Genomic DNA, 25,956 nt, shown 5'->3' with positions numbered 1-25,956 from the left:
TTTATATGCCGCCCACACTACCCAGAGGTAGTGTGCATACATCACTACTGCATACTGAAATTATATCAACACAGGGGAGGGCCATGTAACTGTATAGCACCATATGGGAAAGCATCTTTCCTTTTCTTCAGGAGAGGAGGTATTAATGCAATTGTTGGACAGTTGTGTTAGGTCCTGATGCCATGATGAAATGTTGTGTCTTCACTTTTGTGGGGTTTTGGTTGATAAGCCTGAAGACTGTTCATCATTTAGGAGTTTGGGGAAAGAGGTACAAATCCTCTGAATCCTGAAATAAAGAAGTATTCTACAGAAAATATAATGCTATCTCTGCATTTGAAGTGAGGTGGCAAGAATCATGCCTTAGTTCAGTGTGTTACTTTAATGTAGCACACTTAAGTAAGGCATGACTTTCTTTATTTAAAGATGCATAAATCTCTTTACAGTATTTTTATTTTTGAAAGGGAAATGCAGGGGAGCTGAACCAGCTGTTGAATGAGGCCAAGGCAATGCAAGAAAAGGCTGTCACTTTTCAGCATGAGAGAGATCAAGTCATGCTGGCACTCAAGCAGAAACAAATGGAGACTAGTGCCCTACAGAGTGAGGTATGGAATAAAACTCAAAATAAAAGTATGGGCTGATGAGGGTATAGTAAGAAAGTATGAAGAAATGTGACCTCAATTACACACAGGTGCAGCATTTACGTGATAAGGAACAACGTCTAAATCAAGAATTGGAGAGGCTGCGCAATCATCTTTTAGAAAGGGAAGATACTTCCACACGTGAGGCTTTAGCAGCTGAGGAGCGGGAATCTAAGCTGAAAAAGAAAGTTCAGATTTTGGAGGAGAAGCTGCAGTCTTCATCAACTGCAGTGGAAAATGCCAGGTAATGCTTTGTTTTGTATAGTATAGTCTTGGCAGTATCCTCACCCTCCTGGTCAGCAAATAGCCTGAAAAATTACTGCTAGTCCTATAAATACTCAGGTCTCTCTCAAAGAGTAATGTAAGTATTAACTAGATAGGGTATCAATAGGACAAATTTCACTCTTTAATCATATTCAGACTTTTCAGATTTCTGATGGGGTGCACTTGAAATGTCTTAGCATACATGTCATTTATCCCCCCCCCCCATTCCTGCCTTATCTCATTTTCAGTTTTCTCTCTGCCTCTGTGATTTCAAAATGCCACTTGTTTCACTTGTACAACTTTCCCACAGTAAACTAATAGTTAAAATAATGTCAATAGAGTGGGTTGGGAGGAGTCACTAAATGAGTGTTGGATATAAAGACAAGACTTGTATCCACATCTCGATAAATGTTCTTACAGAAGCACATATTAAACTGGAATACAAGGGCCCTCTTTGATCTGCCCTGCACACTTGAGAGGAAGGAAAGAATAGAGCATAGGTGGGCAACTTCCTTGGGGCAGGGAGCTGCATTTGACTTCTCTCTTACTCAGCAAAGGGGCCACCTTGCTGGCACACTCCAAACTGTAATGACAGCAATTGTTTTAAAGCAGAATCGTACCTCTAGGAAACTTTCAGGAGCACACTTATGCTTTAAAGCAAGGCATGCATGCCCTGATGAACCTGCTTAGAAAGAAATTTATTTTTTGGTGCAACACCTGTGGATTGTAATTTGTTTAGTATTCTTTTAAGTTAATGAGCTACGTCTTGTTATAGCATGTTCTGCAGTCTTTAATATATGTCATACAATATTTGTATGTTATGTCTTAAAGTATAATTTGTGTCTCTGTTTCATTAATTTAAAAAGTATAAAACTAAAAAAGACCCCCATATGACTCTGTGCAGATGCAGCAGTAGCAGACAAGAAATGGTTCAGAACCACCACCGCTGCCACAAAGCAGGTCTTCCAAATGGCTCTAGCCCACATTTGGCCAGACCTGTTTTCTGCCATCATTACTCTACCTCGACACACACACACACACACATTGTTTAATTGCAAGCAGATAAGAAGTGTCCTGAGAGAGCTGGAGGCAAGTTTGGTTCATCTCCATGAGAGGGAATGCATTTTTCTAATGGAATTCTTACCCTATATGTAAAGTCAGTTACAACTTAGAGCAGGAATTGGTAACCATTTTGTCTCCCTACGTGACCCAGCAGGCAGGATCAAAGTCTCTCTGTCTCATTTTTAAACAAGCATTCATTCACACACCTAGATGTAAAGACATCCTTTCCCATAGCTGCATAAACATACATATATCCTTTTCCACAGATGCACACTTTCCAGTGACCACTATGCAAACAAAATTTGCTTTCTTTCTACTACTTTTGGCACTTCCACACTGTCAGAGTAGCTCACTATTTGGATTGCTTTTGGGTACTGTTTGGTTTACTGTGTCCATGTGTGTTGTGACTTAGCGTGATCCATCTTTCATCTTTTTAGAGATGTGTCATTCCTTTTCGGCACAGGGAAGGGCTATATTTCTTAGTATGATCTGTAGTGCTCCTAATTAGCCCATTCTGTAGTCAGTGCGGATGGTTAGGGTTGTCACCTCAGATAACACCGCCCACAATTTGAGTTGTAGCCAGTGTTATCTGAGATGACAGCCCTGTGACATATTTGGTGGGTAGTGGTATTGAAAGGGATGATGGAGAGCACTCCTCCTTTATTTTCACCTACTCAACCATTTTAATTTGTTTTAGTATATTTTCTTAGTGATACAACATTATTCTAGATAAATGAGATACATTGGCAATAGTATGTGTACCATCCTAGGTAGATGTATTACTGTTTCACTATGACATACATATAAAGTTGCCATGGTTCTAACACACATGAAAACCCATTCAAGAGAACACAACACATTACAAATAAACTTACCATTTAAAGCTTAAAACTAATTTTGCAAAACACATCACAATTCACATGTCAGAATGATTCCATAGTAGGATCACCACTTCCCATCACCCATCCATTACTCTTTTCCCTTACATTCATGTAATGAATGCAGGAAACACATCCTTTCTGATCACATATGGTTTTAAACTACTGGCATTATAAACTTTTGGCTGAAGTCCATTTCCTGATCTTTCAGTTAACTAATTCACAGCACTAAATTTCTTCTTCATCACAAATGGACATTCCTACATTTTTTGGTGTTCAGTGCCAACACTTGCTCCACCATATTGAAATTATGGTGCCTTACTTTTTTATCGTAGTAAACTTTCTGTTTGTGCTGTGCAATTTCTAAATTTTCTCTAGCCATTTCTTGGACATATTTCAGCTTCTGCTGTAGCTAATTGACAGACTGAACCATTGGGATGAGATTTCTAGTCATCTTTAGTTAACAAAAAAAGGGGGGGTCACTATGGCCTGCTCCTGCTCAATGAAGAGGACAAGAAAGAAAGTGTCATTAATTGAAAAGGGGAGATTTACACACAAATGAAACCACTCCAACTTCCCCCATCCGGACGTGCCCTTACTCTGACTAGTGGCTGGTTAATGGGGCAGGAGGAAAGAATGTGAATTTCGCTTGGATTCTCTAAGAAAGAAATTGCCATTTGAGTGCACAAGCAGGTTTATGGTTATAAATAACTGCTTATTTATTTATTTATTTTATTGCATTTATATGCCGCCCATCTAGACATGGTCTACTCTGGGCAGCTCACAACATACAAATAGAAACAATTTAAAATATACTATATCCCAACTAAATATTGCATGGTATTTTTTGTATGTAACAATAACTTGTAGAGAGAATTAATATCCCCTTTCCCCTTATACAGTATTAATTTCCATGAATAGTAAATGCCAGTTTATATTGCTGAAATTGCTTCCAGAGTAGAACAATATGTATTTTTAATAGCTACATCTTCTCCTTCTCCTTGGAATTAAGATAATAATGCTAGCCTGTTGTTCCTGGAATTGATATCTATAACAGTGATGTTTAGATTTATATTTTGAAATTCCAGAAAAAAATATCTTTTGAAACTTAAATTTTGAAGGGTCAGGCATCAAACAGGTAGAACTCAAAAGTTAAGATTCGTTAGAGTAACCTTGGTGGTTGATTATATATATATATATTTTCTTGAAGCCATCAGGCTACTATGCAGGTGGAATCCTTGCAGGAACAGCTGGATATTGTAACTAAAGAGAGAGATGAGACTGTGCTTCAACTAAAGATGTCTCAAGACCAAGTGAAACAGTATGCTATGTCCCTTGCCAACCTGCAGATGGTGCTAGAGCAGTTTCAGCGAGGTAGGTTAACCCCCCATAATGTGAAAAATTGCTGTGAATAATATCTTCTGCCTATGTAAAGATATTTTTAAAAATACAAAAATTTGGCTTTTTTGTAGCATAAAGTTTCAAATGAGCAATTCCCTCAGATATTTTATTTTCATAATGTAGCTTCTGTTTTATTTTAAAAAGCAATAAGATAACCTAGGTGTACATATTTTATCTTTAGAAGAGAAGGCCATGTATTCAGCTGAGCTACAGAAACACCAAAAGCAGATTGCAGAGTGGAAGGAAAAAGCAGCACAGCTAGAAGATAAAGTGGTTTCATTACAGGTAGGCCAAAGTGGTTCTTTAATGTTGCCTTTTTTCTTATTTGCATGGCAAACAACCACAGCACTTAATAGAAGAATGGAAAGAAGATGTGGGGAGAAAGAGTCTCAAATCATTATATGTCTTACTGTGCTTTTCAGAATTTTTGCAGATAACTCTCAGGAGTTGTCTGCAAAAACTTTGGTCTACGTAGCATGCATATGTGTATAGTCCAGACTATGGAGACGGAATAGATTTTAAATTGGGCCTTGCTATATTGGTATCTGTGTCATTAAGGTTACTTTTTGTTATAATGATGTGTCTCATCTTACAGGAAAGATTAGAAGAAGCAAACGCAGCACTAGATTCTGCATCAAGACTAACAGAACAATTGGATCTCAAAGAAGAGCAAATTGAGGAGCTTAAAAGACAAGGTAACCAGATATTTTATTTTAATTAGCATCAATAGCCTACCATGCATAGAAGGCCTATTTTGTTGTACTACTACAGAAATGCAGAATCTCTGTTGACCTTGCAGAGTTATAAAGATTATTACTCTGGTAATTACATACAAATATTTTCTTTATCTTAAGTTATAAGCATTCTAATACTACACTGAAGTTAAACTATGCTTCCCCCATTCCTAAAAATGATCCTGCGCCATTAAGCGTGTACTGTGTAAGGAGTGAATGCATTCTATAGCATGTGTAGGGGGAAAATCCATTTGATTCACATTGGCTCAAGTCCTATTTTTCATTCTTTATTATTATTTATTTAAAATATTTATACCCCATGTTTTTCAAGAGACCCCAAGGCAGTTTAAAATATGGAATAAACACTACGGTGGTGCCCCGCATGACAACGATAATCCGTTCCGGGAAAATCGCTGTTAAGCGAAATCATCGTCATGTGAAAAGCCTTTCCCCATTGGAATTCATTGAAACCCATTTAATGTGCTCCAATGGGGAAATTACCTCGTCGTCCAGCAAAGATTGCCCATAGGGAAGCCATTTTCCGAGCGCCAATCAGCTGTTAAAATGGCTGCCCTGTGAAGCATGGGTCCGGAAAGCACAGGGCAGCCATTTTAGGAACCCGACTCAGCTGTAAAGATCGTCATCATGTGAATAAATGGTCTGCAAAGCACGGACCTAATCGATGTCCAGCAGAATTCCCCCATAGGAATGACTGTTTTTTGAATCGCTATAGTGATCGGAAAAAGTCATTGTCCTGCAGTTTCGTCGTACAGCAGGATTGTCGTCTAGCAAGGTACCACTGTATTTAAAACTTTTTTAAAAATTTAAAACAGCCCCATTTTTAAGAACCTCAACCAGTTACTGAAAAAAAATCTTCCTGGAGAGGAAAGTCATCGCGTGCTTGTGAAGTACACTGAAAAAGGGACCAACCTGGCCTCCTATGGAAGTGAGTTCTACAGCTTTGGAATACTGATTGAGAAGACCTCCTCTCAGGTCCTTACCGAAACACATCTTTGAGACTGGTGGGACCAAGAGATAGGCCACTATGATAATTTTAAAACCCAAGCAAGTTCATAAATGGAGATGCTGTCTTTCAGATAGCTTGGATTCAAGTCATTTAAGGCATTATTGATCAAAATCAAATCTTTGAATTGTGCCCAGAAATGTACCAGCAGCCAGTGGAGCTGTAGTAACCGAGTCATGTGAACTCTATAACCAGTTCAGTTAACAATCTGGCTGTGGTACTTTGGACCTACAGTGGTGCCTCGTTCCAGCAAAATCGCTGTAGAACGAAAACGTAATGCGAAAAGAAAAAACCCATTGAAACGCATTAGAACCCGTTTAATGTGTTCCAAAGGGCTTGAAACTCACCGTCCAGCAAAGATCCTCCATAGGGCAGCCATTTCGGTGCCTGTAATATGAGGAATCCGTCCCAGAAAATAGCAGGGGGCCATTTTGCTTACCCGGCAGCCATTTTGAAACCGCCGATCAGCTTTTGGAAAATCATCGTTTTGCAAAGAATCGGTTCCCGAAGCAGGGAACCGATCATCGCAAAGCGAAATTCCCCCATAGGAAACATCGTTTTGCGATAGCAAAAGCAATAGCAAATACTTCATCGTAATGCGATTTTGTCGTTAAACTGGGCAATCGTAAAGCGAGGCACCACTGTATTGATGTTTCTGAACACTTTCCAAAGGCAGCCTCATGTAACGTATGCTCCAGTAATCCAAACAAAATGTAACTTAAGTATCTGTCATTATGACTAGAACAGACATCTCCAGGAATGGGCGCATCTGGTGCACTGGTTTTAACTGTACAAATTTACTCTTGGCCACTGCAGAGACTTGAGTCATCTCCAAGGTTTCGTCCCTTCTGGAATGACCAGAGCCACTTTAGAACAGTACTTCCAAGTCCAGTCCCAGAGTGACAGCCAGAACAATATCATGGTTGTTGGTACCAAAAGCCATTGAGATGTCCAGCAGAATCAACAGTATCACACTCCCCCTCCCCAGTTTTCAGGATAAGTCATTCACTATGATGACCAAAGCAATCTAACTCCCATAACCAGCCCTGAAGCCAAATTCAAATGGGTCTAGATAATCTGTCTCATCTTGAAAAAGTGTATAATCAAAAATTTGTAGGAAATTGTAACACACCTACATGTTTCAGGCAGATTTCTAAAAAATGCATAGTGATACAGAAACAGAACATGATGGACATAAGATAAAGAAAAAGGGAGGCCAAGAAAACAAAAAGCTAATAGATTCATTTATCCTGATGAAGAAACATTGCATAGTGTGGTCACTTACAGCTTAAGGTGTCAGCTGCACTAAAAATTGCCCTGCTGTTTCCACTAGAGTTCTCAATTTTGATGCATTTCCATTCAATTACATGGCATACCAAGTATGGTATAGTAGATAGAGTGACTGACTAGGATTCTGGAGACCAAGGGTTTAAATTCCCACTTGGCCATGGAAACTCCCTGGGGAAATGAGACTGGTAAAGCCATCCCTTAAATATTTCACTTACCTTGAACACCGTACAGTGGACCCTTGACTTACAGACGGCTTGACTTACAGACTTTTTGAGTTACAGACTTCTCTGGCCGCAAAATTGAGGTTTGACTTGCAGCCTGAGATTTGACTTACAGACCAGAAAAAAACCAAAATGGAACAAAAACGGCCTGTTACGGGATTAATCGGTTTTCAATGCACTGTAGGTCAATGGAGACTTGACTTACAGACTTTTTGACTTGAGAACCGCCTTCCAATACGGATTAAGTTCTCAAGTCAAGACCCCACTGTATTAGGATCACTATAAGTCTTTTATGACCTGACCGTGCATAACTAATTAACATGATATAAAGCTAATTTCCAGTAGATCCAATATTTTCTTTGGCTATCTGGTACATTTTGTTTGGTCATCAGAACTTGATTTTTATTTTGTTGTATTTGTACTATCGCCACTCACATTGTGTTCTTTTTATTTCTGGCTTGTGTGATCACTATATTAGTCATTTGGAGCAGTGGGGATGTGTGGCCTTACCTCATGTTGAAGAAGATGTCTTTGAAGTACAGTGGTGCCCCGCATAGTGACATTAATCCGTTCCGGATTAATCGTCGCTATCCGGAAACATCATTTAATGCGTTCCTATGGGGGGAAACTTACCGCTAAGCGGGAATCCTCCATCCGGCTGCCATTTTGGCCGCCTCGGTAAGCGAGGGCAGTGCGTGAAAATGGTTGTGGCAGCCATTTTGGAACAGCCGATCAGCTGTGTGAAAATGGGGCCTTAGGAGGACCAAAGCCCCCATTTTCATACAGCCGGCCGAAGCGCCTGCGGCGAAAATGCCGCGAAAACACACACACACACACACAAACCACAAACATAACCCCCCCAGTCCAAACCCACCCTCCAAAACCCACACTGAAATTTTTTTTTAAAAGGACTTACCGGTCCGAAGCCTCCTGGCGCTCTGCTGGCTCCGCACAGCCGGGGGCGAGCAGCCAGGGGCCCGGTCTGTTCTAGCCTCCCAGCCCTCCACGTTTAATGCGTTCCTATGGGCAAAAAACTAGCCGTTATGCGGAAATCCTCCATGCGGCCGCCATTTTCGCTGCCATGTATGTGAGAAAGGGGCACGAAAACACTGCAGGCGGCCATTCTTTTCCTGGCAGCCATTTTGGAACCACCGATCAGCTGTTTTTTAAAACATCGCTATGCGAAAATCGGTAAGCGAAATGCTTACCGATTATCGCAAAGCGATTTTTTGCCGATCGCAAAAAACAAATTGCTATACGGATTCTTCATTAAACGGGGCACCACTGTATATGGGAAGGCAGGGTGTTTGCTACAAACGTCTTTTTGAAAGGTAATAGCTTTTATGGAATGAGAGAATATTAAATGGAGAAATCCACTGGGCCAACTGTATGAGGTCTTCACACTTCTCATAATATGTATTGAAAGTAATGGTTCTTGACAATCTAGCCCGAAGTTTATTTATGGTTGCTTCCATTTTATTGGAAATTACTAAGGCTCTTTCTGTAAGAATAGTGTTTATACCATAAGTGTGTCATTCCAGCCCCTTCTCATAGTGACCATTTGATACGATGGTGACGTCTTTTAAGTGAAGTCAGTCGGTAGCATCACTCAGTCTAAGCAAACAGAGAAACCTTATGGGATTTTCTCTTACTGTTTCTCTATTGTTGACCATTGATATATCCATGTAATGGAAAGTTGTTACTTTTTTAAAAAAATGACTGATTAAGCATTGAATCACTAGTCTTAAATGTCCTTATGACCACCTGATCTGGAGGCTGAATTAGAGATGTTGTGTGTGGGGGCAAGTAGACAACTTTGACACTTTCAGTGTTGAACTTATTGTTTATAAACTAGTATAGAAATCATGTCTAACATTGTATGAGAAAAAAAATACTCTAATATATGTTGTAACCAGGATATAGGTACAGTACTTATTTCCATATGAAGTGGAAATGTGAAAATATAATGATATTTTGGAGATTAGTTTTTAAAGAAATTAGGGGACGTGGTGGCGCTGCGGGTTAAACCACAGAAGCCTCTGTGCTGCAGGGTCAGAAGACCAGCAGTCGTAAGATCAAATCCACGCGACGGAGTGAGCTCCCGTTGCTTGGCTCCTGCCAGCCTAGCAGTTCGAAAGCATGTAAATGCAAGTAGATAAATAAGTACCACCATGGTGGGAAGGTAACAGCGTTCCGTGTCTAGTCGCACTGGCCACGTGAGCGCAGAAACTGTCTTCAGACAAACGCTGGCTCTATGGCTTGGAAACGGGGATGAGCACCGTGCCCTAGAGTTGGACACGACTGGACTAAATGTCAAGGGGAACCTTTACCTTACCTTTTAAAGAAATTAATGAAATATTGAAGTAAAACACAGAACCAAACCCTAGAATAGCACTTTTCACAGTATTTTATAGACTGGACTGCTAATAACAAATTTATTAACATGTGCAAGATTAATGATAATAAAGAAGGGAAAGTGAAGCATTATTTTCAGTTAAGTAGTTAGCATAAGGAAATTTGAAACATAGCTATCAATGATAAGTTAACATGTTAAAAAAAGTTGGTGATTAAGAATAAGTTTAATGATATTTAGGGATCTTTTATTAAGTATGTATTAATAAAATGGAAGGGTTTGGCACTTTCACAAGATTTGATGCAGTTTTAGAAGGAGAATAGGGCTTCCTAAATGGGAAAATTATGTGATATGTCTCCAATAGTCCTGGTGGAGGAGTACACTGTCTTCGTAGTTGTTATTTCAGATTGTTTTTGTAGTGTTTATTAAGTTTTTAAAAATCATTAAGTTTGTATTTTTGTATTGTATTGTTTGTTTTGTATTTCTTTTAAATAAAAATGCTTTATTTTATTAAGATAATATTATTAATATGACTTTATTAATTGAGAGTTATTTGACTTGCATGATATGTTGCATTACTTTAGTTGAAACTTGAAATACTTTAGATAAATTTCCTATTCTATTTTTGCCAGATCATATTAAGTTGGCAAATATAAATTTTTGTATTCATTCATTCATTCATTCATTCATTCATTCATTCATTCATTCATTCATTCATTCATTCATTCATTCATTTATGTGATACTATCCTGCAAAAGACTGAGGGATGTGGTGGCGCTGTGGGCTAAACCGCAGAAGCCTGTGCTGCAGGGTCAGAAGACCAGCAGTCGTAAGATCGAATCCATGCGACGGAGTGAGCTCCCGTTGCTTGTCCCAGCTCCCGCCAACCTAGCGGTTCGAAAGTATGCAAATGCAAGTAGATCAGTAGGGACCACCTTGGTGGGAAGGTAACAGCGTTCTGTGTCTAAGTTGCACTTTCCATGTGACCACGGGAGATTGTCTTCGGACAAAACGCTGGCTCTATGGCTTGGAAACAGGGAGACTAGAGTCAAACACGACTGGACAAAACTTGTCAAGGGAAACCTTTACCTTTACCTATACTGCAAAAGAACAGACAGCAAATACACAGCTGGAATTTGGAACACTGTTTTACTATCAGTCCTTCCGACATCACAATATCTCATGCAGTTGCTACTGATCTACTGTGATCAAACTTCTTTTGTGTGGACAAATCCCAGCAGCCTCAGTGGACTTACATGTTATTTTCATATCTGATAACCTGGGGCAGGAGCAAAGGCATTACAGGTGGTGGAGGAAGATGTAGTTCTTTATTCTCTTTTGTTACACATGACAGAAACATAGAATGGATCCTTTGGGACTTACATCTTGCAGTGTTGCTACTCACAATTTTTATTTTTATCCCTTTTTTATTTACATGGTTTTATACACTATAGGCTGTTCTGAGTTATGCCTTCTTGCTAAAAAGAATGATAAAAAGGCTAAAGAAAACTAGGACAGACCCATATATAGATTTCAAGAGTAAAGCAGACAATCTATCTTAGTAGACAAGGGAAGGAAGCACTCTGACTTTTTGACAGGCTGACTCATATGATCAGATTTCAATGTGTTACATGCTAAGACTCCTTTTGATTTTTGAGTTGCCCTGTTGGATTTGGCACACACAGCTTGTTTTCATTTTACATAGTCCGTTATAATCAAACAATACTTTTTACTAGGATTTGCAGATTGGTCAAATATTTTCCCTTCATTCGTCACAAAGATTCAAAGAAGCTGCTACACAGGGAGCAGTATACAGTGGTGCCTCAATAGACGAACGTCTCATGGCATGAAAAACTCGCTAGACAAATGGGTCTGGCTAGGGTTTTTGTGCCTCGCAAGACTATTGTTCCTATGGCCCTGCTTCGCAAGACGAAACCCCGGGAGGCTTCTGAAAGTGGCGCTTTGCCATGCGGGGTGCTGGGCTAGCCTCTGCAAGCGCCGTTCCCCAGCTTTGGGGGTCCCCCGGGGCTTACCTTGCACCATCTCAGGACTTACGGGAATCCCTCTGCGCGGCAATGGGTGTTTGAGAGGTTTGCCCGGCACCATTTTTGAAGTTCCCACCCTTTCCTCCCTGCCTTCGGCAAGCCTTGGAAGGTAAAAAGAAAAAAAGCCTGTTTACCTTCCAAGGTGCAGAGAAAGCCATCGGAACACTGGCGGGGGTGCCCCGCAACCGCATGCGCTGGCTTCAGAGCACTTCAAAGGCTTTTCCTGCACCATCAGAGGATTGGCAGGGGACCTCCAAAGCTGGCGATCGCGGTGAGGGGACCCCCCCACCAGTCCTCTGATGGTGCTTCCCCAGCTCCCTACCTGGTAAATTACTTTAAAAAACATTTTTCCCATAGGAACGCATTAATAAAATTTCAATGCATTCCTATGGGAAAATGTGCCTCGCAAGACGAATTTTTCGCAAGACAGCATTGACCGCGGAACCAATTAACTTTGTCTTGCGAGGCACCACTCTGCTTTATTCCATTAAGATGTAATTTAAGAGCAAAGGTGGAAGTGAGAGCTATTGGTGTTCTTGCTTTACTACAGCTGAGGAAAATGCAGCAAAACTGCTTCAGCTGGTCTCTTGCTATGGCTGCGGTCCCAGAAGTTGCCCATGGTTGACTGTCATGCCCTTGGACAGGGCATAATTCCATCATGTTTGCTGCAGGAATCAAGGATTGCCCTTCTGTGTAACCCGGCCATCTGGTCTCTAATGTACCTGTAATAGATTGGTCCAGAACAGGAGTGGACCCAGTATAGACCATAGATGTTGCTGGACTGTGGCTTTCAGCATTTGTTACACTGACTGTGTTGGCTACGCTGATGGGAGTGGCTGCCCCACAATATCTGATAGAGTGATAAAGAAAGATGGCAGCTGATAAGTAGCTGTTGAAAGAAAATCAGTTAGTGGTTTAATTAAAGGCCACCAGAAAAACTCTGAAGTATAGAGAATTTGTTTTTAAAAAGTTAATGTTTTAGCATATTTCACTAGAACAAAAATCCAATAATATGTCCAGCTATTTTTCTGTGAAGACCATGTTCTTTGTTGGCTGGCTAGCAATTTACTGTAAATTGATTCGTTTAATTTATGGTGATGTCTGACATGCTTTAGTGTTGGGTGAATCTGCCTCTTGGAAAACATCCAGAATATATAGTTGAGTGAATCAACCTTAGTGTTGAAAAGCCACTGAAAGGGTGTCATTCATACATTGCCCTATACAGTACTGCTTTTGTAGACATCTGTGTACTTAAAGGCCCATTCCCAGCAACTCCTTTCTTCCCTGGCATTGTATTACATTCTAGTATGAATAATAAAGGAAATGCCACTGTAAGCAGGATCCTGCAGATAAGGATCTAAATGCCATTACAAGTCTCAACTAGAGTAGACTCATGGTATCAGTTATTAAGTGGTGAATCAACATTTATGCAAACTAAGACTTATACTCACTTCATAAGGCTGCCTGGTGTCCATACAGCTTGCTCTCCACATTATCATATACACATACCCTGCAAAATAAAATGTGTGCATAAAATCCATAGTGTGCTTATATGAGATGAGGTTAAATATATATTTGTAAAAAAATATTTGTACATAATGGTTAACATGAATTCTTAGAACCTGTGAATAAAAGTTGTTTCAACTGGATTCGGTCTAAGGACCAACGGTTCTTACTGGACCCACTAAGTTTTGTAAGCTAAATTAAGTAATTTTTAGTCTAAATTGGACAGAGGGAACATGTTGCTCATTCCAGAAGCTGTGATTCTGGAAGGTGTGTGTCTTGAACCCAACCAAGTTATATCCTTGAGTGTATGCCATATATTTGTACTGTATAAAACAAGGATGGGTAGTAGGGAGATCTGGATTTGAGTTGATCTTTGAGCAGTTTGCAAAAGATTGACAAAGATTTATGATTTCCTGATATCAAAAACAGCAGTAAAGTTTTGACTCTATTCCCTTCCCTGCCCAGAAGTATACTGTGAAATTAAGGCTTGGGGTAAGTAGAAATAGGTGCTTGAGTATGTATGAAAGGAATACGAACGTTGTTCATTATTAGTACTCATATTCATGTGTTGAAAATTTTGTAATACTAAGTGTATGCTGTATCTTTTGCACCAGAGTTGGTGGGTCTTTGGGTTCTAGAAAACTCAGAAGTAGATTACACAACTGCCTTTACTTGTAGGGATAGTATTACCAAATATGCCCTTTGCTCTACTATTCAGTGAATAAACTACCATTCGCAATGGCGAATGGAGAAATATTCCATGTACTGTATTTGTAGTTCTATGTTGTTATATTTCTTAGTTCTTGGAGAAGGTCAGTTGAGGTTGAACAGAGAGGTTCAGATGGAGTTCCAGCTCTACCTGTGACAGTGATTTTGGTGAGGGATGGGAGACCTGGAGAGAGAACTCTTCAGTTTATCACTTTCCTATTTATAGCTATTGGTACAGTGATGAGAAGAATACATGGTGTAATTAATGCACTTTACCATTTATGGAGGGAATTTGTGAACAGATTAATAGAGTTGGGGGATAGCTGTCCATACTTAGTCTCCTTTTGTGGTTTGCTCACCAGTGGTATTAACACCTTGGCAAGTGCATCACGTGTAATCGAAATTGTAAAAGTCTCTCTGTGTAACACACCTCTGCTACAAATTGTTGTTATGCTGGAGCTCTCCTCCATTCCCACCACCCAACAGATAAGACTTAAAAAAAAAAAAACAAAGGAAACTGTATTCAAAAGATTTATACAAGAAAACATATAATGTCTTCTTGAACAGTGGCCAGATGCATTCCCAGACACATACTTGTTGGCCTAAACTGTTTAAAGAATTTTTAAATGGATTTTTTTGGCAGAAGAAATTATATTAATGGAAAAATAAAAGGCATACCAGATACAGGTTTTTGAATTTCCATAAATGGTTGGCATGTGGCAGAATATTATAAATGCCTAGATTAAAGAAGCCTATCCTGAAATGTAGCTATCTCTTTTAATAGCCATTCAATATGTTATTATATCCTTCTCTAAGCAAATTATAAGATGGCCAGGAGACAAGAAAAGGAGATGCTTGTAGAACCAGATAGGTATTCACCGTTAGTATAATACAGAATGGAACTTGCCATTTGTATGAAAGGAAAACAATTTATTCCATAAATCTTCCTCCTTTCAAAGAGGTAAAGGTGGCTTTTTCATGGTTCCCACCCCTACTGCAGTCATACATCCACTTGTCTTGACAACAGTCTTGTGAAATGGGTTGTGCTAAAATATGATGATTGATTCAATAACACTTGGTGAACTAAGAATTTTAATCTAAATTTCCCTAGTCGTTGTCTAACATTTTGTTGGTCTTTCCTTTCCCATTTTGTTTGTATTGAAAGAAAAGATGGGCCAGCTGAGTTCATTGTTTTAAAATATTTATTAATAGAGATTCTGCTCAGATATTTTCTATAATTATATGTCTTTGTGTTTATCACACAGTGAATTCTTTAATACTGGCAGATGAATGCTGATGTCTTTAAATCTTCGGCTCTACTGGCAAGTCTCAACTCATAGGCATTAGAAACTTTTATTAAATGGGTGCTGTTTGCCAGCCACACCTGTTTAAATAAACAAATCAGCATGTACTCACATTCACTTTTTAAGAATCAGAACCGTATTGTAGGGGATAGAATGAACATTTGATTACTTCTTTCACTGATCTTCTGTTTTGTTGTATGTTTTGTAGATACAGAGGATAACACTTCAGATTTCCTCCCCTCTGACATTGTTACGTTAGGTCATACAATACCATCTTGAGCAGTACTTGAAAGGATTAAGAGATAGGGTTATAAACTAGATAAAAACAGTCTCAAATTCATGTAGTATTTTCCTGCAAAGTTGGTTGCTGTTGTATTTTGAATTTATACCGTGGTTGTCTGTGTGCTTTGGCTGACTCTGTACCCTATCATGGTAATGTAACAGACATTTTAACTGATTTTGAAAGGTATTAATGTAGTTAAAGTTTCTTCCACGTATCATTTTACTCTGAAACAACTTTGAAACAGTATTTATGTTGTGCCAATTTCTGATCCTTTTCACTGGGTGGAAATTTTGGACAGAAAGCTTTGAACATTTTTAAAAGCAACGTATTGTAATCTTTGTCTTGCCTTCATTGCATCATCAAATTCTTGTAAACCTTGACCATTATAAAATCTGCCATTCAAATATGGAAAAATATGATCATGGCTAAATTTTTATCAATAAATGTTCTCAAGAGAAAACCTTTTTTGTAGGACACTCTTTCAATATGTAGGTGTTGTTTATTGTCTGCTTATTACAGCAAAAATGTAATTTATTTGTGTAGGTGAAATAAAACAAGAAATGTTGGATGATGCACAAAACAAGCTGATGAATCTCATAAACAGCACAGAAGGAAAAGTAGACAAGTGAGTGACTTTTAAATTTAAAAAGTATGTTATATCTGGAATGTAAATTCTTTAACTTGAGAGGTGCTATTGTTATAATAAACCTGTTACAAGAATAGTCGTTGTGGCATGGAATACTAAAAAAATAGATTGTATTTTTGCTGTGGTGTTCAGTTGGAAAAACTAACTATTGAGGAGGAAATCCTGGTTAATTTTTTATTAGAGGGAATAAAAATATACAAATATTGGAGATGCAGTTGCAGAATAGTTTTTTCTGAAATGACCTGCTTGCAGAGCAATTAATTTAAGTGCAGTTGTTCTGAGAATCAATATCTTAGCTCAGTCTTCTACCATTAAGCAGACGTTTCCAGTCATATAGCTCTTTTTTTTAATGGACAAATCTATTTATTTATTTATTTATTTATTTATTTATTTATTTATTTATTTATTTATTTATTTATTTATTTGATTTATACCCCGCCTATCTGGTCTACTCAGCCACTCTAGGCGGCTTCCAGTATAGGATAAAATAATAAAACACAAGAACATTACATAATCATTTGATACAGTTACAATAAAATAGAGTGAGAATAAAATAAGAAGGAATAGAAAGGAAATCAGGTATTGACTGGAGGGAAGGCCTGGATGTACAACCATGTTTTTAATTGGGTTTTAAAGATTCCCAGCGTAGGGGCCACACGAATCTCTGAAGGGAGGTTGTTCCAGAGGCGAGGAGCCACCGCCGAGAAGGCCCAGTTTCGTGTCTTTTCCTTCTGGGCCTCTCTCAGCGTCAGGCTCCTCAGCCTCACCTCCTGACTCGCATGAGTGATCTGGGTAGACCTTGGTGGGAGCAGGCATTCTGCCAAATATTGAGGTCCTAAATCTATGTCATGCAGATGATGATTATGTTATAAGTAAAGAGCAAGAGCAAAAATGTGTAAATAAAGAACTGGAATAGTAATTACCAGTTCTGTGCTTGGCATATATCTTAAGAAACACATTTGTCTTGACCCTTCATTACATATAAATGTTAAAATTGCTTCCAACTTCCATAAAACAGCAAAATATTTCTTGTTCTAAAGTAGATTCTCTGTGGAATATTATGTGTAATCCTTACTATCTAAAAGCTATCCTTACTATCTAAAAGCTGTTGGTAATGGCAAGATTAATTCCTTAACGATTGAACTCCCATCTTTGTTCTGTTATTAGCAATGTCAAGTAATGTTTTCCCTTTTCTCCATTTTGGTAGGGTCTTGATGAGAAATCTTTTCATTGGCCATTTTCATACCCCAAAGAACAAACGTCATGAAGTACTGAGGCTCATGGGAAGTATCCTAGGAATAAAAAAAGATGAATTAGAGGAGGTAATTCTCATTCTTACATTATTGTTTTTTTTCTGTAGCACTGTCAATGGGCAATGTATTATCTGCTGTTGGGCTACAGTCAGTGTATTGGCTATCTGCTAGTCTGAAGTGGAAAATGTTTTATACACATTTTATGATAGTTCTTATTTTAAACTAAACAATCTTAGTTTTTAATTTGGATTAAACTCTTACAAAGCTACTCATATTGCCTATTTGAAATTAGTTTTTGCAGTGTAGGATCTGGATGAAATTCTAACAGACTAGGTTTTATAAACTTTAGATAGGTCATTAGTACAAATTAAAAAAGAGCTTTCTTCACCACTGTCCTATTTTTTTTGGATCCTGTTATAATCTAATTGTAAAATGGTGTTTTTGGTTTTTTTTAAGCTGTTGAACATAAAACAGAGCTATGTATTTTAAAGAAACAAAAGACTAGGTAAATTCTGTGCTGAGAATGGGTAGTTACAAACTATTTTCTATAAAGTTTTGGTCTTTATAACGGTCAAAATTTTCTTGTGTCATAGTTTCTATGTGGATTTTTGAAAGGCTTCACACATCCCCTCCATCTCTGATCCCAGTTATTTGCTTATAAACTATCACCACCAGTAATATTAATAAGAAGGTAGAATCTAGTAATGGACATGCAGTGGGGGCCCACCCATTGGTGGATCATCCTGGTGAAATTGGAGGGGTGTGTGTTCCAGCAGTACCAGAATGGATGAGTACCTTGCAGTACTGTGATACATTTCCAGAACTGGCTCTGCAGGACTGAAAACCCCTCTGGAGGCAGTCTTTGGATGGCATAGAGGGCTACAGGGAGAAGGAGAAGAAAATTTCTTTACAACCGTCACTGTTAGATTTGATCTAGCGACATATGTGCTGCAGGTGTTTAATGCATGTGCATTATAACATGTTCTTTGGGTTTAATTTGCTTTCCAGTTACTGTCAGAAGATCAGAAAGGTGTTGCTCGATGGGTAACTGGGTGGTTTGGAGGAAGCGCTGTGTCAAAGAGTGTCCCCAACACACCTCTGAGACCAAACCAGCAGTCAGTCTTTAACAGTGTAAGTATTTTACATTAGCTGTTTTTTTTACAATTTGCGGGAGTTGCAAATTGTAAGGGCTGACAGCCAGGGTTATTACCCTTGTAGAAGACATAAAGGTATTCATGTTTCCACACTTGTATTTGTTTTCTTGCTTTATTTATTTACAAGCAATTTTTAAGCCACAGGGGCGGGGAAGCTACCAAGGTTCTTGGGTCACCTGTCCCCATCTGGCCTATTTTTGCAAATATTGAAGAGCTCTTCTAGTCAATTCCAGCCTTTTATATAGACTATTACAGGTGTAAAAGAGGGCCATCAGGGCCAAAACTAATCTTTAAATGGCCATTTGTATCCCTCAGAGGCTTTTGACCATTCCCCCATTACTATATTTTTCCCCCATTTGTGGAGCATTATAGGGTGGTCATCCCAATTTCAAAACAGTGTGCAGTAGTCATAAAACATTTAACATAAAACACTACATAAAATAAATGTGTGACATATATATAATCAAGAAGCATAGAATACATACATGGTAGATTGTAGTGTACCAGGAAGCCTTGTAAAAATGGATGTTGTGGGTTTTCCGGGCTGTTTGGCTATGTTCTGGAGGATTTTCTTCCTAATATTTCGCCAGTCTCTGTGGCTGGCATCTTCAGAGGACAGGAGTCAGAACTCTGTTTGTGCTCAGTTGTAAAAATAGTTATCCATCAATTGCTTGTTATTTTTGCAATATTTCTCTGACACATGTTTTGGTGAGAGGAGCAGATAAGTGCAAGCAAGCAAGCTGCTGCTGCTCATGCTGCCAATGCAGCATCTAATATCATGCCTTCTTTGCCACATCAGAACTTTATCATCTGATAATTTAAAGCTACAACTATCCTTGATGCTTGCTCTCAAATCAGTGGGGAATTGGCTAATAGGAAGACACACTTATTGCTGAAGTCAAGCAAGTTGTACATGTTAAAATATATTGCTACTAACTAGCACTGTGTACCAACTGGGGTTAAATCTTCTTTTTAATGATAAGCCAAACATGTTTTATATTTTTTATAATGTTATTTGCATTTGGTTAATTTTTCAGTCTTTTTCCGAACTATTTGTGAAGTTCCTTGAAACAGAATCTCGTCCAACTCTTCCCCCACCTAAACTGTCTGTTCATGACATGAAACCTTTAGAAGCAACAGGAATTCGCAAAGCCAGTACAAGTCCCTCCAGCAACATGACAGGTAATATTGCTTATTTTCAGAAGAATAAGAAAAGCTTGTATTAAATATTTGAATTAAATTAGAGTGATGTCTGTCACTTGAATGCTGGATTTTTGAAGCTTTATTTATATAGATGTTTGGATTGCAAAAGGAGAATAACAAGTAAAATGAGCAAAAGAGCAAAGCAGCAATGCTTTTGCAGACAGTTTCTGCAACCACTGACGAGCCCTTTACCACAGCACTTGATGGCAAGTCAATGTTCGCAGATAGCGTCTGAAAAGCCTTGCTAGTTTACCATTTTTACTATATGCCCATGAACTTTGAATCTTTGCTCTTTGTGGAAAAGGTTTAGCCTTTGTGAATGCTTGGCTTCAAACTGTTGCAGTGAAGTTGGAGAATTTCCAGTCTGAAAGCTTATCTTCAAGAGTATGCCTTTTCAGTAAATGTATGCTTTATACGCCTTTTTGTTCTCCTGTCACTTGTGTTATAATGTGAAGGTGCCCTGTTGTATTTGGCAGACACCCAGTTTTCTTGTCTGCACAAAATGTTTGGTGGGACTTTGTCCATTCAGTAATTGGATTGTTGCTTTATAGAACCAGACATGCATCCATGTCCCTTAATTGTTCAGATATGTAAGATATTAAGAATAGATTAACAGACATAAATACATATTTCCCAGCTCACTCACAATGAATGAAAGATTTATCTGTAATGTTGATATTTCTTAACTCCTGAGAGTCTTAGGTTTGTTTTAAAATGAAAAGCTCTATTTTTGTTCACATTCTTGTATAAAAATTGCAGAAAACTGGGATTAATTTTAAACTTCTCCATATGGAAAGCTGTGTATGTGTAATGCCTTACCATACTAGACCTCACGATATCCACTACACCAGTACAAATCCTTTAGGATTTTTTTTTTTTGTATGACATTTGCATGCTCTAAGGGCTTATACAGTGGGGTCTTGACTTGAGAACTTAATCCGTATTGGAAGGCGGTTCTCAAGTCAAAAAGTCTGTAGGTCAAGTCTCCATTGACCTACAGTGCATTGAAAACCGATTAATCCCGTAACAGGCCGTTTTTGTTCCATTTTGGTTTTTTTCTGGTCTGTAAGTCAATTCTCAGGCTGCAAGTCAAACCTCAATTTTGCGGCCAGAGAAGTCTGTAACTCAAAAAGTCTGTAACTCAAAAAGTCTGTAAGTCAAGGGTCCACTGTAATGTAAATGAGACAAAAGTACTGTATATGGTAAATGCCCTCTCAAGGGAAGAGTGTTGTCTCCATGGATTGAAACCAGCTATAGTGAGATTTTTTGAGGCAGTAATGAAACAACCTATGATAGTATAGAAACAAGAATATAGCTTTACTTCAAAAGATTCCCGTGGTGACAAAACCACTTGTCAGTTAATGGAATTTAGAAACAGATTGTTAGAAATCTTTGTAGGTGCTGTTACTTTTCTGCTGCTGAAGAAGGCCATAGAACAATCTATTGGTTGAAACACTTTGTTTTACTTAAGAAAACCAACATTTTTACACCTTCAGATTCCATCTTTCCTTGCACCCTAGCTTGACAGAGCACATGTTGATGATCTACATAGTTATAAATTAATATTCCATCAATGTTACAGTGTTGAAATATAGCATGGTAAAAGGGGGGGGGGACAGAAATTTTTTTTCACATATATTGCTAGAACTGGGTACTAGAGGGCACCAGAGCCCATGCTGTGTGGTCTTTACTAACAAGTATTCATGCCACTGTCTGTTGCTCCCTCTTGTTGCTGGTTCTGGTAATACACATAAAAATAGTTTTTTCTGGATTTTTTTCTTTTAATATTATTAATATTTTCAGACCGAAAGTAAGTGAATCAGTAAGCACGTATCCCGTGGATAAGGGGGTCCTCATACAAATTGTTGCAGCCTGTGACAAGATTCTGTTTAAATATTATTGTTTGTCAAAGAACAGCTGAAACACCATAGAATTGGAGGCAAAATGGTAGAGGTTATTTCTGTGGAGGGTTGCTAAGAGTGTGGTCTTATTAGAGAAATTAATTATTGAGTAATATATCCCTGTATTATTTCATTTTCTATCAGATCCAACAGGCTTGGGAACCAGTCGAAGACCAGATGCAAATCCATTCCTTGCACCTCGATCCGCAGCAGTACCACTCATCACCCCGACTAATCTTGGAACTGGTGGATCCGGCCATTTGCTTATGAAACCTATTTCTGATGCCTTACCCACTTTTACACCATTGCCAGTAGCACCTGATGCTAGTGCTGGTGCAGTACTAAAAGACCTGTTAAAGCAATAGACAGTTTGAAGTCCAGGCTGACAGTAGCACTTTAAGGAGGAAGAGAACACTTCATTCATATAATATGCCACAAAGAGGCCTTTTGTAAAATTATACTTGTTCTTAAGTTTTTCATATCTCTCTCTCTCTTCCTCCTCCCCTCTCCCCAATTTCCCAAGTGCTTTTCTGAACAAATTCATTGGGGTTTTTTAAAAAAGAAAGATACTGCAGATATAACAGGAAAAATAACCATTATTATATTAGTTTGCAGAATGAAATTTCAAATGGAAATTGCTGATCCACAAGATAACAAAAGTTAAAAGTTTACTAGATCTACACAAAGTTTTCGAACGATGTAACAGCCAGTTTAATACAGAGATGGTAGTTCAACCACATGTGCATTTTTTTCCTTTGGCAAAATATGTTTGAACTGCTGCCTAAAGCACAGATGGGATGGTTTGTTTGCTTAGGGGGGGTTGTATGTAAAAAAGGTACAACTTTTGTAGACGAGCCATTGAGTACATTAGGAATCCAGCACAATGGGGATGGGCACTACACAGCTTGTGGGATACATCTGCTGCAGTGTCCCTTCAGCACTTCCAAACCACACCTGGTGGAGCCTGAAACAATGAGGGGGGTGAAATGACACTCTGGTGTGTGTGCTGAGGGAGCCTGGGAAACCATATGTTTGCAACCTTTATTATATGTCAGATTCTAATCCAGGCTGAGCACTTCAGTCCAAGGCGCTCCTCCTTCATTTAACTGATAGGCAACAACTTTGTTATATCCAATGTAATAATGATCTAGATTGTTTTTATGCTTTCAGATATTATCCATGTATTGAGCCATCATGATGTTGTAAAGGGATAAAGAAAATGGCATGAGCAGACAAGAGTCTGTGATCTGATTATGCTAAACCAGTGGTTCCCAACATTGGGTCCCCAGATGTTTTTGGACTAAGCTTTCACCACTAGCTGTGCTGAGGGTTGTCCAATAACATCTGGTGGGCTGAAGTCGGGAACCACTGTGCTAAAGATAATGAAGCACAATATTATTGTCTCTGGGCAACTAAGAGATAGTTTGTATCAGACAAAAATAATCTGCTTACATGAGAAGGATGTGCTAGGAAGGGCTGTTATTTGATGCACATAGATTATTCCAGTGCTATGCCATCTCTAGTATTTGAACCACTAGGTAGTTGGGGGGGATTTGTGTGGAAGAATATTAATGTCTCTCAAATATTATTTGTGAGTCCTCACTTCAGAAGTTCAGTTGGAGTGTGTTAGCTCTAAAAGTTACTTGGGACAATGAATATTCCAAAATGCCAGCATTAATAAGTTCAAGGACGTTTTTCAGTAGTTTCATCTCACATTTAGTGAGTGACCACTAGTAGTAAACATGTTATCCCATTTGTATATTTATAATATAAATATGTTTAAAGTATGTAGTACTGTAATGGTTCAAGATGTATATTTAAGAGATAATTGCTTATATAGTACATTTGATTGGAAAATTGAAGTTGTATGTATAAAGCTTGATATGAATCATGCTTAATTCCAAATATGTAAATAGGTCTACATAAGAATAAGTAGAATTCTGTAAATTTTGCTGCATAGATGTGCAGTTTATATTGAATGTGTCAATGTATTGACACAAGTACTGAAACGAGTTCTTGATGCCTTGAAACATAATTTAAGACACAACATCGCAAAAGGGATACTGTATTTTCTATAGAACTAGTTTTATGCCATCATTAACATAATATTAAATGTAATATTAGTTTGTAGCCAAAGAGGCTGTCCTTCATTTTATGGAACAGGGAGGTTGCAATGTACTCTCCATCCTATGGTCTCTGTGCCCTCAAATATTTTCTGTTAGTGTACTCAAGGTAGCTGATGTGGGGCATAGAGGTTGCTGGAGAGAAAAGAAGGACAAAAAATCATGATGCCCAAGTGGAAACTCACTCCCATGACATTAGATTTTATCCACCATGTTAAGTTCCATGTTAGAACTCAAAAGATTTTTCTCCTGGGTCTCTTGGTTACTACACTGTATTTTGAATTGAATTTGCATGTAAATGGAAATGCAGTTGCCTAGAAGCTACCAAATTAATGAACACAAACAGCCTTCTTTTCTATTACATACTGATTTTGTAAAAACTGAAATCCCTATAAAATTCTTCTCCGGCATGGTTTCAAGAATTTCTGTTCATAACAGAGTATTACCTTTTGACTTCTACTGTTTTCAACATGCTTAATTGAGGAGGTTTTGAAGATTAAAGTTTATTAAAAATATGAGAAGTTATGGTTTGAAAATGTTTATTCTCACTACAACTTCTTAATGAACTAGTTTTTTTAAAAAAAAGATTCCTGGTTTCTTGAGGTGCAGTGAGCACATTTTTGTGCACAGTTTTATGAGTGGTATACGAGAGCGTAATCTTAAAAATTTCAGAATGGTTTCCTATTCATTTCTCTTGTTTATAGGCCACTTTTCTCCTGCTAATGGGACTCGAAGCAGCTTCATATAACATGTATCACTTTTTTCCATCCTTCATGTGGAGCAAAGATCACCAAACCTTGGGCAAGGGTTCAGACAGTTTCCAAGGGAAGCGCCAGGAGGCTGCATCCCAAAAATATACACGAATATAGAAGTGTTTAAAAGATATAAAATTTTAGGTCAAGATACTGAATTTCCTTCATTGGAGAAGGCTTTCAGTCCTTGTGTCATTTTTCAATAATCCATTTTATTTATTGTAATGGCTTCTTTCTTCCAGAACTGGGACCAAAGTGGCTTACAAAACAATGAAGATTAAAACAGAATAAAATTGCAAACATAAAAACTGAATTAAATTTATTATGTTACTAATTTATAGTTAAAATACTTAATTAAAAATACAAATGCTAGTTTGCTTTAAAATCAAGAAAATTAGCATATATATTACAATTCCAATTGATGATGGCCTAGATGAATAAAGGTATTTGCCTTCCATCAAAAGGAGAGTAGAAAGGGGCAAACATAGCTTCTCTTGCCAAGGTTTCCAGGACTTGGAAGCTGCTGCAGAGAAGCCCTCCCTTGAGATCTCACCAAACGAGCCTCTGAAGATGGTGGGATCATGAGAAAGGCCTCTCCAGCAGATCTCAAAAGCCTATGATTACATTAGAGCAGTTGTCCCCAACCTCGGGCCTCCAGATGTTTTTGGAGTTCAACTCCCAGAAATCCTGGCCAGCGGAGGTGGTAGTGAAGGCTTCTGGGAGTTGTAGTCCAAGAACATTTGGACACCAAAGGTTGGGAACCATGGCATTAGAGAATGTAATCCAGATACCCTGGACCCATGTTGTATTAGTGTTTTATAGGTCATAACTAGTATTTTGGATTGTACCTAGAATGGACTGCAGCCAACCTTAGAACCAACCCTGACCAGCAGTCTAGCTGCACTGTTTTGGAGAGTATTCAGGTGCTGTACTGAATACTCTTCAAAGACATCTCCATGTAGAGCACATTGCTCTAATCCAGTCAAAATGTAACTAAGGCATATGTCACTGTAGCCAAGTGAGACATTTGCAGAAATGGGTGCAACTGATGCATCAGTTTTAACTATGCATCAGGCTGCTGCTGAGACCTGATCATCCAGGCTTGAGGTGCATCTAGGAGCACTCACAAATTGAACCTGATTTTCAGGGTAGCATAACTCCATCCCACAGAGACCAAATCCTTATTTCATGAGCTGCCTTTTGACCAGGAACA

At 38.5% G+C, this 25,956-nt stretch overlaps 1 protein-coding gene across 1 annotated transcript in view; it reads left to right on the top strand.

The window, feature by feature from the left end:
* The window catches only part of TRIP11 (thyroid hormone receptor interactor 11), a 47,896-nt gene extending 23,390 nt beyond the window's left edge, over window positions 1-24,506 (top strand). The window contains exons 11-20 of the mRNA XM_020802195.3: window positions 462-602; window positions 689-882; window positions 4,053-4,216; window positions 4,425-4,528; window positions 4,839-4,938; window positions 16,255-16,336; window positions 17,565-17,679; window positions 18,619-18,741; window positions 19,802-19,946; window positions 22,013-24,506. Of these exons, the coding sequence (XP_020657854.3) occupies window positions 462-602; window positions 689-882; window positions 4,053-4,216; window positions 4,425-4,528; window positions 4,839-4,938; window positions 16,255-16,336; window positions 17,565-17,679; window positions 18,619-18,741; window positions 19,802-19,946; window positions 22,013-22,233 (1,389 nt within the window). The 3' untranslated portion in view covers window positions 22,234-24,506. The remainder of the gene's footprint in view (window positions 1-461; window positions 603-688; window positions 883-4,052; window positions 4,217-4,424; window positions 4,529-4,838; window positions 4,939-16,254; window positions 16,337-17,564; window positions 17,680-18,618; window positions 18,742-19,801; window positions 19,947-22,012) is intronic.
* Window positions 24,507-25,956: the final 1,450 nt, after the last annotated feature.

The sequence above is a fragment of the Pogona vitticeps genome, chromosome 1 (genome assembly GCF_051106095.1).
Source record: "Pogona vitticeps strain Pit_001003342236 chromosome 1, PviZW2.1, whole genome shotgun sequence".
Classification (NCBI taxonomy): Eukaryota; Metazoa; Chordata; class Lepidosauria; order Squamata; family Agamidae; genus Pogona; species Pogona vitticeps.
The sequence above is the reverse complement of the archived record's forward strand: the minus strand, read 5'-3'. Positions and strand labels throughout refer to the sequence as shown.